Source organism: Podarcis liolepis, assembly GCF_965112155.1.
Source record: "Podarcis liolepis genome assembly, chromosome: 17".
Taxonomy (NCBI): domain Eukaryota; kingdom Metazoa; phylum Chordata; class Lepidosauria; order Squamata; family Lacertidae; genus Podarcis; species Podarcis liolepis.
The window spans coordinates 39,757,634-39,772,104 of record NC_139571.1 but is presented as its reverse complement, the minus strand read 5'-3'; the positions used below and the strand labels follow the sequence as shown (position 1 = coordinate 39,772,104).

The following is a 14,471-nucleotide window of genomic DNA, read 5'->3' as shown; positions in this document are numbered from 1 at the left end:
GGGGAGAAGGGGTTTCTCTTTTTGGCATTTGTTTCTCTATAACTTATGTAGATTATGGGAATTTTAAACTGTAAAACTTAATTTAAAAAATATTTATTAAAAAAGAAGAAGGCTAGTGCCTCCTTCCCAAAGCCTGGGAAGTTTCTGGGAGAGCCAGTGTGCCAGTGTGGTGCAGTGGTTAAGAGCGGTAGACTCGTAATCTGGTGAACTGGGTTCGATTCCCCGCTCCTCCACATGCAGCTGCTGGGTGACCTTGGGCTAGCCACACTTCTCTGAAGTCTCTCAGCCTCACTCACTTCACAGAGTGTTTGTTGAGATTGTTAGCCGATTGTTAGGGTAGTGATAAAGCGGGATATCAAATCCAAACTCCTCCTCCTCCTCCTTCTGCCAAACTTAGGGAAGGAGGCACGATGCTCACACACACACCCCAATTGCCCTTGCAAGGTGGCGCTTCTGGCCCTAACTGCTCCTCTATGGAAAAATTCGCCAAATGTCACTGGGAAGTAGGGTAACAGGTTTGTGCCCCCCGTTTGGTTAACATTGGGTGGCCAGTAACACGCACATATATCCTCTTTTGTAAAAATGACTTTTGAAGCAGCGGTGGCTCCTGTGGTGGGAGAGGTGAGGGGCAGGGTGAGGCCATGGTCAGCGCTGTGCAGTTGCACTAATATGCATCTTATGCAATCCTGGCCTCGCCGCCACTCTGCCCCAGCTAAGCCCAGGTAAGCTGCGGTGACCCCAGCAATGGGAGAGCGCATCGCAGCCGCCGCCACCACAAAGGCCTCTCCTGCTTTTCCTCTTGCAAACAGGAAACAGGACGAGTGGTTTGCTGTACCTAGGAGAGCCAGCAAGCCCATCACCGTGAGCACTGGCTTCCTCACCATCTGGACATGCGGTGGTTTGGTGTTGTTCATCTGAAAGCGCGCCGTCAGGGTCCTCTGCGTGAAGTGATAGGGGTGGTAGCTCAGAAACGCATTGTCGTTGCTCAGCAAAGTGTAGTTGACGGTGTTGTTGGCTCGAGCAAGGAGCAGGTTTTGGTGCTGGGCGATAACCTGCGAAGGAATAATATGTGGAGTTTGGAACTGACAGGGTTAAAACTCCGTGGTGTCCTGTATCTGGGAGGAGCTTGACGCACTTCTGTCACAGTCTCTGTGTGTTCAGAGAAGTGCTTTCGGTTCTGACTGAACAAGCAGCTTGGCACAGAAGCTGCGCGTGTGCTTTTGGAGAGCACAGCGATGCCGGAATGTTCTGATGGATTTATTGCTCTGTAAATAAACGCTTCTAGAGATAAGAACCGATCTGTCTTTGGACTTGATTTATCCCTCATCTCACACGGATGCAGGACCGCTGCGACTCTGCTCCCTGCCAGGTCAGCTCCCCGAACAGAGCTGCACAGGGGAAGCCTGACTGGACGCAGGATTAATTTCCCCAGATAATAATATAATAATAATTTATTATTTATACCCCACCCATCTGGCTGAGTTTCCCCAGCCACTCTGGGTGGTTCCCAATCAAGTGTTAAAAACAATACAGCGTTAAATATTAAAAACTTCCCTGAACAGGGCTGCCTTCAGATGTCTTTTAAAGATAGGATAGCTGCTTATTTCCTTCACATCTGAAGGGAGGGCGTTCCACAGGGTGGGCGCCACTACCGAAAGGGGCAGTGGGAGGGGACTCACCAAACAAGCCCTGCCAGTCAGCACAAACTCTACGCAAGGACTTCCGCTTGCACAGCAAGGCTGTGTCCCCTTTGTCCTCCACCCCCCCTGCCCAAATTGGCTTGAGGCGTGGTGGTTCAGGAGGACCCCAGAGCAGCACATGGGAAGAGAGGAAGAGGGGGGATTGTTCCGTCTGGCAAGCTTGTGCCATGTTCAACAGAGCACAATGTTCCGTTCCGTTCAGCATCTTTAAAGCTTAAATAAACCTGTTATTGTGTTAGCCCCACCTATACAATAGGTGGGACTTGTACTTCCTGAGGAGTTGTCGAGATCCAACAAACTCCAGGCAGGCCAAAAATTCAATTTTGCTTTTTCCTTTCCAATGATTATATAGTGGACCCTCTGGATACGAACTTAATTCATTCCGGGGGTCTGTACGTACCCTGAAAAGTCTTCAAGGTGAGGCGCCGCTTCTGCGCATGGCACGATAGAACACTTCTGCACATGCACACATGGCAAAACCCAGAAGTATACACTTCCGAGTTTGCCGCGTTTGCTACCCGAAAGTTACGTTATCCGAAGGTAACATAAGCCAAGGTACCACTGTATAGCACAAACAGGGGCGTGTGTCCTGCACTTAATTTGCATTTTGTACCAAGGTAGCCCGTACCTTGTGACCTGTGTGCATTCAACAGCCTTGCATTTCTCTCTTTCTGAGTAACTGTTTCTTTGGTTGTGCTACCTGGCATAAATTCATTATGCTTTAGCTGGTGGGGGGGGATGATGCAGAGCCCAGACAATCCACCCTTTTAAGCCAGGGACGAGGAACGTCAGGCCTGGGGACGTCCTCTTAACCCGGCACTTGGGATCTGCCCCAGTCCACACCTCCTCTACAGCCGCTTTTTGCCTCTGGACCCACTCCTTTTTGCCTCTGGTACTTCCCACCACTGTAAAAGTTTTAAGCAGTGGAAATAATAATAATTATTATTTATCATTTATACCCCGCCCACCTGGCTGGGTTTCCCCAGCTACTCTGGGCGGCTCCCAACAGAATATTAAAAACACGATAAAACATCAAACATTAAAAACTTCCCTAAACAGGGCTGCCTTCAGATATCTTCTAAAAGTCAGATAGTTGTTTATTTCCTTGACATTTGATGGGAGGGCATTCCACAGGGCAGGCGCCACCACCAAGAAGGCCCTCTGCCTGGTTCCCTGTAACCTCACTTCTCGCAATGAGGGAACCGCCAGAAGGCCCTCGGAGCTGGACCTCAGTGTCCGGGCTAAACGATGGGGGTGGAGAACCCATTTGATTTCTGGGATTCCAGCAGGCATTGTCCACTATGTATATTCAAGTACATCTCTGTAACCATAAGGACTGGGGAGCTCTTCTTGTTTTAAAAAATAAAAGCTGAAATTCTCAGTTATATTCTGGACCCAGGATCACATTCTATGGCTTCTCTGTGTTCCTGCAAAAGATGCTGAGATAGACACTGTCCCAACTTTTAGGTACATGAATCTTCAAACACATTTTTTCTTTAAACTGCCTCATTTCTCCCCGATATTTTACCCCAGTACAGAGGACAAGACACTGGTGTTTATGTCTGGCTATGGAAGAAATTAAATCCATGTGCGAAGCTGTCCTGTGCGCATCTTGAAAACAAGAAACGCAGCATAATAATTTGCCGTCAGGATCCTTTCCAAAGCCTTTCTAGTAGCTTTGGCTGACCTAATTCCCAAGCCTTGCTAAAATTAGGAATTTAAGAGGAGGATTGCAGCGGTGTAACTAATCAGATATAAAAGGATTACCGCTCAGTAACAAAATACACAAAGCAGCAGGTTGGGTTGAAAGGAGCAGAACGGAGTTCCAGAAAGATGCTTTCAAAAATCGGAAACTGAGGAGTTCAAGTAGTAGTCAGTGAGGATCGGGGGGGAGCTGTACAACCAAAATTGTTACAAACCATTTTTGGTAATTTCTAGCGCTCTTAGTTTACTATGCGTAAATAAAATTAACCTATACCCTTCACCGATTAAGCCCCCTCTCCACTGCCCTCCTCTTTTGCTGAGACGACAAAAGATATGAATTATAGGTGATAAGCTCAGCCAAAGCAGGACAGCGAACTATCCTCTTATAGTCTGACAAGTTCCTGCACATTAGCATATAAAGAATGCTAGGAAACTGGCTGCCATGACAGGTGGGGCCTTAATATTACAATAATCCTAGGGGTACACTGTGTAGACAGAAATAGAATCATAAGAGTTGGAAAGGGACCCCCAGGGTCATCTAGTCCAACCCCCTGCAACGCAGGAATCTTTAGGTCATGACCCAAGAGTCTCCTCCACTGATTTCTCTTGTGGGATCCCTGGCAGATGGGGTTCAGGCCCTTGAATCAGCCATGGAGTGAAGGCCACCAAGTGCAGCGTTTGATTTTTCACCACAGGAATTACAGTGGTATCTCAGGTTACATATGCTTCAGGTTACAGACTCCGCTAACCCAGAAAGAGTGCTTCAGGTTAAGAACTTTGCTTCAGGATGGGAACAGAAATCGTGCTCTGGCAGCACGGCAGCAGCAGGAGGCCCCATTAGCTAAAGTGGTGCTTCAGGTCAAGAACAGTTTCAGAACGGACCTCTGGAACGAATTAAGTACTTAACCCGAGGTACCACTGTACTTTGACATTGTTTTTTCTTTTTCTTTTTACGTTTTTGTTTTTCGCAGCTTGTTTATTATTATTATTTTGTTTAGTCTTATGAGTGTGTGTGTGTTTGTGTTGTAAAAAAACTTAATAATAAAATAGAATAGAAATCGTGCTCCAGCGGCACGGCAGCAGCGGGAGGCCCCATGAGCTAAAGTGGTGCTTCAGGTTAAGAACAGTTTCAGGTTAAGTACGGACCTCCGGAACGAATTAAGTACTTAACCCGAGGTACCACTGTAATGACGTTCCTTTGCTTATACAGTCGTACCTTGGATCCTGGATGCCCTGGAACTCGGACGTTTTGGCTCCTGAACGCCGCAAACCCGGAAGAGATTGTTCTGGTTTGCAAACATTCTTTTGGAACCCAAACATCCAATGGGGCTTCCGCGGCTACCGATTGGCTGTAGGAGCTTCCTTCAGCCAATCAGAACCATGATTTGGTTTTTGAACATTTTGGAAGTCGAATGGACTTCCGGAACGGATTCTGTTCGACTTCCAAGGTATGACTGTACGGGTAAAAGACAAGGGCACATTCTGAGAATCAAATGCTCTCTCGGCAAAAGGCAGCCAGACTGTCTCCTCGCCTACTTCTCGCACCTCGGTGAGTTAGTAAATGTAACCTGGGCACAGGGCGGCCGCAACAGGGTGTGCAGACAGGGACATTCTGGTGGCTTTAGACTTCCATTTATTTATTTATTTAAGGTATCAGTATACAGTGGTACCTCGGGTTAAGTACTTAATTCGTTCCAGAGGTCTGTTCTTAACCTGAAACTGTTCTTAACCTGAAGCACTACTTTAGCTAATGGGGCCTCCTGCCGCCACTGCACGATTTCTGTTCTCATCCTGAAGCAAAGTTCTTAACCTGAAGCACTCTTTCTGGGTTAGCGGAGTCTGTAACCTGAAGCGTATGTAACCTGAAGCGTATGTAACCCGAGGTACCACTATAACGCTTTTCAGGGGAGCCTCATGCACAAAGCAGTTTACGTTAAAGGGAAAAGAGAGATGAAACAATATTTCCTTTTTTTAAAGAGCTTGATATTTCCTCCCATTAGGCCAAGATGGCCCTCTGGTGGCAGGTGTTCAATGGAGCCATCTCAGCTGGAAAACCAGGAGCTAGAGATACTGAACATCTCCCTAGGCCCTTCTGTCTTTTTGCTCTCTTCCCTTCCTCTCAGGGCCAAAAATGGTCCTTCAGTGGCCCCCTGGTGGCAGTTGGAGGAGATATAAGCCACCTCAGCTGTATCGTGTTTTGTGGTTTTATTGCGTTAAAATATTTTGGTAGATCTTCACAAACTTGAAAGGAGTATATGCTCGTTCAAATAAATAAAACGTCACATTGCCGACTCAGAAACTATCCACTGGTCTGACACATCCAGAAACGAATGTCTCTTTTTGGAGTGATGCTTCTGGAGACGCCTCAGCCGGGAGCCAAAGAAGCTCCAAGTTAATTAACGTCAGTTTGCTGTTGCTCAATATTTGTTGTCGGCAAGTGCGCTGACTGCCTATCATCTCAAAGTCAACAAAAATATTAAAAAAGAAGTAAGAAAAATAAGTAAATTCCATTGACCCATAAACCTCACAAAGCTGGAGAACAGGAATGTGCTATGGAGATACTCTGTCTAGGCCTGAATATTCCCAGCGGCTCAAGGACTCAGGACAAAAAGGCCTGCGCATGATGTTAACTATGGATGGCAGCTAACAGATTGAGGTTGAATCCTGACAAGACTGAAGTACTGTTCTTGGGGGACAGGGGGCGGGCAGGTGTGGAGGACTCCCTGGTCCTGAATGGGGTAACTGTGCCCCTGAAGGACCAGGTGAGCAGCCTGGGAGTCATTTTGGACTCACAGCTGTCCACGGAGGCGCAGGTTAATTCTGTGTCCAGGGCGGCTGTCTACCAGCTCCATCTGGTACGCAGGATGAGACCCTACCTGTCCACGGACTGTCTCGCCAGAGTGGTGCATGATCTAGTTTTCTCCCGCTTGGACTACTGCAATGTGCTTTACGTGGGGCTACCTTTGAAGGTGACCGGGAAACCGCAATTAATCCAGAATACGAAAGCTAGACTGGGAGCGGCCGCCGGGACCACATAACACCGGTCCTGAGAGATCTGCATTGGCTCCCAGTACATTTCCAAGCACAATTCAAAGTGTTGGTGCTGACCTTTAAAGCCCTAAATGTCTTCGGTCCTGTATGCCTGAAGGAGCATCTCCACCCCCATCGTTCAGCCCGGACACTGAGGTCCAGCTCTGAGGGCCTTCTGGCGGTTCCCTCATTGCAAGAAGTGAGGTTACAGGGAGCCAGGCAGAGGGCCTTCTCGGTAGTGGCGCCCGCCCTGTGGAACGCCCTCCCACCAGATGTGAAGGAAATAAGCAGCTGTCGTCTTTTTAAAAGACATCTGAAGGAAGCCCTGTTTAGGGAAGTTTTTAATATTTAATGTTGTATTGTTTTTAACACTTGATTGGAAGCTGCCCAGAGTGGCTGGGGAAACTCAGCCAGATGGGCGGGGTAGAAATAATAAATTATTATTATTATTATTACTACTACTACTACTACTACTACTACTACTACTACTACTAGGGGAGTCAGGCAAGCATGGTTTGATGGTGAAATTTAGGGGTGAAGAGGCTTAAAAGAGGTGAAGTAAGGGCTAGTTCACACATGCATGTAGATGACTTGATTTCTCCTCACTTGCCCACTCAACCCTTAATGACTTTCAGGGGAATGTGTGAACCAAACTCATCCAAGGCTGGATTGAGACATTTGTGAGGCCAGAAATCAGCAGTCCATGTGCTGGATATTGTGGCAGAGGAATATCCTAACCCACAAGGCCAGGCCAGGCGATCCCCCTCAAGTGGCAGGATCCATAAGGACAGCAGATCCTGATGTAAATCTTTCTTCCCCATGTCTTCCCAATGTAGACCTTCACTTACCCCCTTCTTCCCTAGTAGGGAGGGGAGCACCACTTTGCAGTTTGCCTCGGGTGCCAAAATGCCTTGGGCTGGCCCCGAACCTACCGTATTTTTCGCCCCATAAGACACACTTTTTCCCCTCCAAAAATGAAGGGGAAATGTGCCTGCGTCCTATGGGGCGAATGCAGGCTTTCGCTGAAGCCTGGAGAGCGAGGGGGGTCGGTGCGCACCAACCCCTCTCGCTCCCCAGGCTTCAGGAAGCTCTGCGCAACCCTCGGGAGACCGGCTCCGAGGGTTGCGCAGAGCTGCCTGCAGTCCCGGGACTGGTGCACTTCTCCCCATCGCCAGCCCCACAAGCTCGGGGGACAGCGGGGAGGCAGAGCGTGCCTTCCCACTGTTCCCCGACCTGGTTCTTCCAGCCCCGCACCTGGGGGGGAAATAAAATTTTTTTTCTTTATTTCCCCCAAAAAAAACTAGGTGCGTCTTATGGGCCGGAGCGTCTTATGGGGCGCAAAATACGGTAATCCTTAAGTCAAATGATCCCATCCAGGAGACCCTTGCTCCCCCCCAGTGCTTGCCAGAAAGTCTGGAAATGACAAATCTCCAACGCGCAAGTATAAGATTCAACAAATTGGCCTCTCTTTTTGATGATGATGAATTGAATTTATATACTGCCCTATATAAGCAGGTCTGAGGGTGCTTCACAGAAAGCAACATTCTCCCATAATTCAGTGGTGATGCGGCACCTAGGACTGAGCCAGAGGTCACATACCACAGTTAAAGCTAAGTTTACCAGTGGAATTTTTCGTCATTAGATCACAGGATGAAGAGAAGCAACTCTCAGAGGCCTAAATATCAATGTGATTGCAAAATCACTAGCTGCAAGTGTCCATTCTCTCCATTAGATGGTGCACCAGTCATATGCTATACGTATTGATATTTCTGAGGTAAAGGTAAAGGTACCCCTGCCCGTACGAGCCAGTCTTGACAGACTCTAGGGTTGTGCGCTCATCTCACTCTAGAGGCCGGGAGCCAGCGCTGTCCGCAGACACTTCCGGGTCACGTGGCCAGCGTGACGAAGCTGCTCTGGCGAACCGGCACCAGAGCAGCACACAGAAACACCGTTTACCTTCCCGCTATAAAGCGGTACCTATTTATCTACTTGCACTTAAGGGTGCTTTCGAACTGCTAGGTGGGCAGGAGGTGGGATTTAACGATGGGAGCTCACCCCGCCGCGGGGATTCGAACTGCCGACCATGCGATCGGCAAGTCCTAGGCGCTGAGGTTTTACCCACAGCGCCACCCGCTTCCCATTTGTGAGGTACTGACATAATATTCATCAGACCCATTGAGTGCCTGTTCAGCTCCAGTACAATGGACACTTGGGTTGCGAATGTGATCCACTTTCGCAACCCGCGTCTACGCACACACGGCTTGCAATTTGGCGCTTCTGCGCATACGCAAAGTGCAATTTAGCGCTTCTGCGCATGCTCGACCACCGAAACCCGGAAGTAACCCGTTCCGGTACTTCTGGGTTTTGGCAGTCCGTAACCCAAAAAAAGCAACCTGAAGCGGCTGTAACTCGAGGTATGACTGTAGAGCCCTTCGTGTAGACCAGGGAGTTGTCCAATAAGAATTCTCAGCCTATTCGTGTGGTATTTTCTGAGACCTTCGCAAGAATATTTCCTCCCTGCACCAAAAAAAACAAAGCTCTTGTTTACAGTGGAACCTCAGTTGCTGAATACTTCAGCAGCCAACAATTTGGAACCTGAACGCCAACCACCCAGAAATGAATGCTTCCATTTTTTAACGTGCCTTGGAAGTCAAACGGCTTCTGTGGCGCGATTCTCCATTTTTTCAATGGCTTTTGCACCTCGGTTGTCAAACGTTTTAGAAGTCAAATGGTCTTCCAGAAGGGATTACGTTCGACAACCGAGGTTCCACTGTATAAGATACCTCATTGAACCAAGAAATTCATAGGCTTCACAGATTTTTTCTCCACCTGCCAAAAAAGTTATTTGTTTATAAGCTACACCATTGGGCCGAGAAATTCAAAGGCTGCTGCAGAAGAAGGAATTACCGTATTTTTCGCTCTATAGGACACACTTTTTCCCTCCTAAAAAGTAAGGGGAAATGTGTGTGCGTCTTATGGAACGAATGCAGGCTGCACAGCTATCCCAGAAGCCAGAACAGCAAGAGGGATTGCTGCTTTCACTGCACAGCAATCCCTCTTGCTGTTCTGGCTTCTGAGATTCAGAATATTTTTTTTCTTGTTTTCCTCCTCCAAAAACTAGGTGTGTCTTGTGGTCTGGTGCGTCTTATAGAGCGAAAAATACGGTAACTGTGGGCCTTGACAGGAGAGCTGATACGTTAAAGAAATCGCACCTATGTTTAAACAGAGTCCTATAGAGATAAAACAAATGAGGATGGGTACCAGGGCAACAGAAAAGAAGGTAGAGGTGCGGAAAGCAATGCAGCTCAAGTCTACCTTAGCCACCATGGCCGCATAGGTGACATCCGCTCTCCACAGCTGCGGAACTGACCATCCCACCAACGGATCTGCCTCGTCGTTGTATACAGGCACAGAGGTGAACCTGGGAAAGAGCTTCTGGATCTGTCCCACTGCTTCAGTTTCTTGTTCTAAGATGTACAGAGACCGCCCAGCTCCCTGTGGGAAGAGCGGTTGTTATTTATTTGATAGATAGCCTATTTCACAAGGCAGTTATAAAAAAGTAAAGGACCCCTGGGTGGTTAAGTCCAGTCAAAGGCAACTATGGGGTGTGGTGCTCATCTCGCTTTCAGACCGAGGGAGCCGGCATTTGTCCACAGACAGTTTTCCGGGTCATGTGGCCAACAGGATTAAACCGCTTCTGGTGCAATGGGACACCGTGACAGAAACTAGAGCACATGGAAATGCTGTTTATCTTCCCTCCACAGTAGTACCTATTTATCTACTTGCACTGGTGTGCTTTCAAATTCCTAGGTTGGCAGGAACTGGGACAGAGCAACAGGAGCTCACCCCGTTGCGGGGATTCGAACCACCAACCTTCTGATTGGCAAGCTCAAGAGGCTCAGTGGTGTAGACCACAGCGCCAACAAGGGTAACAACAAGATCATGTAATTGAAGCACTTGGGATTTTCTAAAGTGGTGTACAGATGCTATGTGGAATTAAAAAACAAACTGTTGCAAGAAGAAGTTGTCAACGTTTGAATTCAATTCAGAATCTTTGCACCACGTAGCAAGTTGTGGTTTTGTTTTTAGTGCACAAGAGGCAATTAAATGTGAACACTTAACTTGGGACAGGCACATTTCAACAGCAAATTGAGCAGGGAGCTGACCTTCTTATGCATGGCAATGTAGTCTAGCCGGACGCCAGTCTCTCCAGTGAAGAAATTAGTTCCATTGTGGCAGTGACACAGGAGGCTCCAGCACATGGGGGACTTTGGGAATGGGTGGAAGGAGTCTCCAGGACCTCCAAATTTCAGCTGAGAACTGGCTTGTCTTAAACCTTCAGAGCAAGCATCATAGTAGTTGAGAAATCCTAGGAGCAAAATTGAACAGTCAACAATAGGCCTAGTGTTTCAGTAGTAATATCTAGCTCCAAGGAGAGGAAAATGTCTCGTTTCTTCAGAACATACTGGAGTGAAACAGGGCAAAGAAGGCCATAACGTACCGCATTTACTCTGCAAAAATCAACAAATTATGGACTGTTTAGATAAGCAGGAGGTCTAGTTATCTGAGCATCTCATGATATGGGCTATAGACACCCATTGAAGATTCCAGTAGCTGCAATGTAATCCTGACACACAGAATTCTTAAAGCGTGTTTCTACCCCTAATAACTGTAAAAGGTAAAGGGCCCCTGGATGGTTACGTCCAGTCAAAGGCAAGTATGGGGTTGCGGTGCTCATCTCGCTTTCAGGCTGACAGAGCCAGCGTTTGTCCAGAGACAGCGTTCCGGGTCATGTGGCCAGCATAACTAAATCGCTTCTGGCGCAACAGGACACCGTGATGGAAACCAGAGCGCACGGAAATGCTGTTTAAATTCCCGCTGCAGTGGTACCTATTTATCTACTTACACTGGCATGCTTTCGAACTGCTAGGTTGGCAGGAGCTGGGACAAAGCAACGGGAGCTCACCCCGTTGCGGAGATTCAAACCGCTGACCTTCTGACTGGCAAGCCCAAGAGGCTCAGTGGTTTAGACCACAGCGCCACCGCGTCATAATTGTAGTGAGCCTGGATACATGTATACGTGTTTGTCTGCTAGCGCAAACACAAATAAGGGTATTGTGGTACCTAAAAGACAAAGATTCGGAGTGGAGTCCCTAAGGTGGTTGGATGTTGCCTTGTACGCCTCCTTCCTGCAACTCCTGCAGCCAAGCTGGTGCCAAACGTATTGCTCTGCTTTCCTTTGGACCCCATCGCAGGGGCCAAGTGGTGGGTCTTGTCAACTGGGCAGCTCAGGACCTCAACTTACACTGCCCAGGCTTGCGCGCCAAGGAGGACTCATTGATGCTGCTAATGCAACAGTTTGACTTCACCCCCAAAGGCACACTCCATTGTCTCTCGAGGCAGATGCCAACAGCAACCTGAGGTACCCATAGTTCCATTCTCAGCAACATGGTAGGTCAAAAGATTTATGTTTTGAAAAACGGCTAAGCAAAGAATATTACCACAGTGTTGCTATAAAACACTTCATTTCTATAATTTACTTAGTTTCTCCTAGGCAAATTCCTGCTGTAACCCAGTTACAGTTCGGTAATTTGCATGTGTTGATTTAGCTTTTAAGAGCTCGAATGACTAAAAAAATATCTCTGTGAGATGGCAATTTGTGCTGAGCTTTTTACAGGGTTTAAAACGGAACATTTCTTTATCTTGTTTTCATTAGCCCTGATCTCTGAACTTTCACCACTCTGCTCACAGTTAAAAACCGGGAGGATTCAAAAGAGGCTTACCATTAACTGTCATGGATACGTTGTCAAAGTCATGGTGATCTGGCTCGTTCCAAGTCTCAAAATTCCATTTAGAAACATGCTTCAATCCATAACGTTCTGGAAATCCAATTTGCATTAATTACAGCTTTGTCATATTAAGCGGTAGACTTTCATTTAGCCACACACAGAAATCTCAGTGGAAAGGCTATTGTCCCAAACCACCTCTTATTCCTTTAAGAGGAATTTCTGCCTTGAGGGGGCATATTCACACCCACCCACCCACAATCCAGGACAGAAGCCACTTCCACAGATTAGTATTCTGTGACAGGGCCCAATGTATGGGCTGGATGTTGATTTACAGGATAAGTTGCAAAGGGGGTGGCAGGAAGAAAAAACTCCCCCACTTTTTTTCTGGTTCCATCCCCCAATTGATTTCCCCATGGGCCAATGTCTTTCCACAGAAATGAAAAGGTGCCCTAGAGCAGGGTTTTCCAAACCTGGGTCTCCAGCTGTTTTTGGACTACAAATCCCACCATCCATAGCTAGCAGGATCAATGGTCAGGAATGATGGAAATTGTAGTCCAAAAACATCCAGAAACCCAAGTTTGTAAAACCCTGCTCTAGAGCAATCCTCGTCTAGTTGCTAATCTTGCCTTGAAGTTTGATGTCCTATACAGTCATACCTTAGATCTCAAATGCCTTGGCTCCCAAACAAATTGGCTCTTGAACGATCGAAACTCGCTTTTCAAACGTTCTTTTGGAAGCCGAACGTCCGACACAGGTTCCGTGACTTCCGATTGGCTGCAGGAGCTTCCTGCAGCTAATCAGAAGTCGCACTTTGGTTTCCGAACATTTTGGATGTCCAACGGACTTCCAGAACGGATTCCGTTCGACTTCCAAGGTACGACTATAGTTGCTTGTGGAATCCCCTGTTGATGTTCTTTTGGCCACCCAACTGCAATCATACACAGTTTAGTAAATTATAAGCCATGAGGCACACTAACTTAGGGTCATTTAAAGAAAGGTTCAAGGATTATTTTTTTAAAAAAAGCATTTCCCCTGGACATTGCCCTTTAAGACGTGTTTGTGGACATGCTGAGGTGACAAATCAAAATTTTGTTAACTCACCTATATATCTTTCGGCCAACTGTGTAACCAGGTCCTTCCATAGTATCACCTGCCTTTTATCTTCAAAGTCAGTGAAGTATCCCGAGGGACTTCCCATCAATTCGAATCCTGAGTTTGAGGGGGGAGGAAAACCCACACAAACCTGTTCAGTGCTTTTGAATTCAGCAGTGCCAAGCATCCGTTGGTGTGCGCTTGGGCGCCATGGCCAAGAGCCAAAGAACTATGTGGCCGTGAACATGGGTAGGCGATGGGGGAGTCTGGCAGCAGGGCCCAGCCATTCTCTGCATGACTTTGGCAGTTTGCAAAGAAGAGAGAGAAAGGAAAGAGCTAAACAAATGGTGATAAAGGCACAGGGTGCGGGTTCAGACAATCAGGGTTTTTTAAAAAAGGTACACAAATCTATTGGGCGCATCTAAAACGGCTCTTTGGGTCCAAGTCATGCCACCTTTCCATTTGATCATACAAATACTCTCAGTGGATTAGGGCTCCTTTGAGAGAAGGGGCAGGATATAAGTATATGTCAGGCTTCAGAGAATCAGATCCCTCCCCTGGTGGCAGCCAAGAAGCAGATAAACGAGAAGAGTTCTTACCACATAATTTATTCAGTATTCACAGAGAGAGACGAAGGAACGCAGTCTCTATGAAATAATGGCATTGCTCTGACTGAAATCCAACCTGCTCCGTCTCTCCTATTCTACGTCATCCCTGCACCGGCCGATCTGAGCTTTCTGCCTCTGAGCTCTCTGTTCTACTACTCTCAATGCACGCCTGGTCCTGGGAGAGGGGGTATCAGGAAAGCTTTCCAAAGGCATTGAGTTTGTCAGCTGTCTCTCCCCCGGTGCTTCTTCTTTCTGCTGTTCCTCTCCAAATATTTCCCAGCTTTCCCCCTCTGCAGCCTCTGTACTATGGCCTTCTGCAAACCAATGTTCTATAAGGTAAAGGTAAAGGGACCCCTGACCATTAGGTCCAGTCGTGACCGACTCTGGGGTTGCGGCGCTCATCTCACTTTATTGGCCGAGGGAGCCGGCGTAAAGCTTCCAAGTCATGTGGCCCGCATGACTAAGCCACTTCTGGTGAACCAGAGCAGCTCACGGAAACGCTGTTTACCTTCCCGCCGGAGTGGTACCTATTTATCTACTTGCACTTT

The 14,471-nt window shown here is 47.5% G+C and overlaps 2 protein-coding genes across 3 annotated transcripts in view; one reads left to right on the top strand and one right to left on the bottom strand.

Annotated features, from left to right (window-relative positions):
* IDUA (alpha-L-iduronidase) overlaps positions 1-14,471 on the bottom strand; it is a 63,999-nt gene that overhangs the window by 10,303 nt on the left and 39,225 nt on the right. Inside the window, exons 4-8 of the mRNA XM_083481796.1 lie at positions 13,325-13,432; positions 12,218-12,313; positions 10,601-10,803; positions 9,750-9,929; positions 836-1,052 (exon numbers count right to left, since the gene is read on the bottom strand). Of these exons, the coding sequence (XP_083337922.1) occupies positions 836-1,052; positions 9,750-9,929; positions 10,601-10,803; positions 12,218-12,313; positions 13,325-13,432 (804 nt within the window). The remainder of the gene's footprint in view (positions 1-835; positions 1,053-9,749; positions 9,930-10,600; positions 10,804-12,217; positions 12,314-13,324; positions 13,433-14,471) is intronic.
* The window catches only part of SLC26A1 (solute carrier family 26 member 1), a 52,729-nt gene that overhangs the window by 5,321 nt on the left and 32,937 nt on the right, over positions 1-14,471 (top strand). The window lies entirely within an intron of this gene.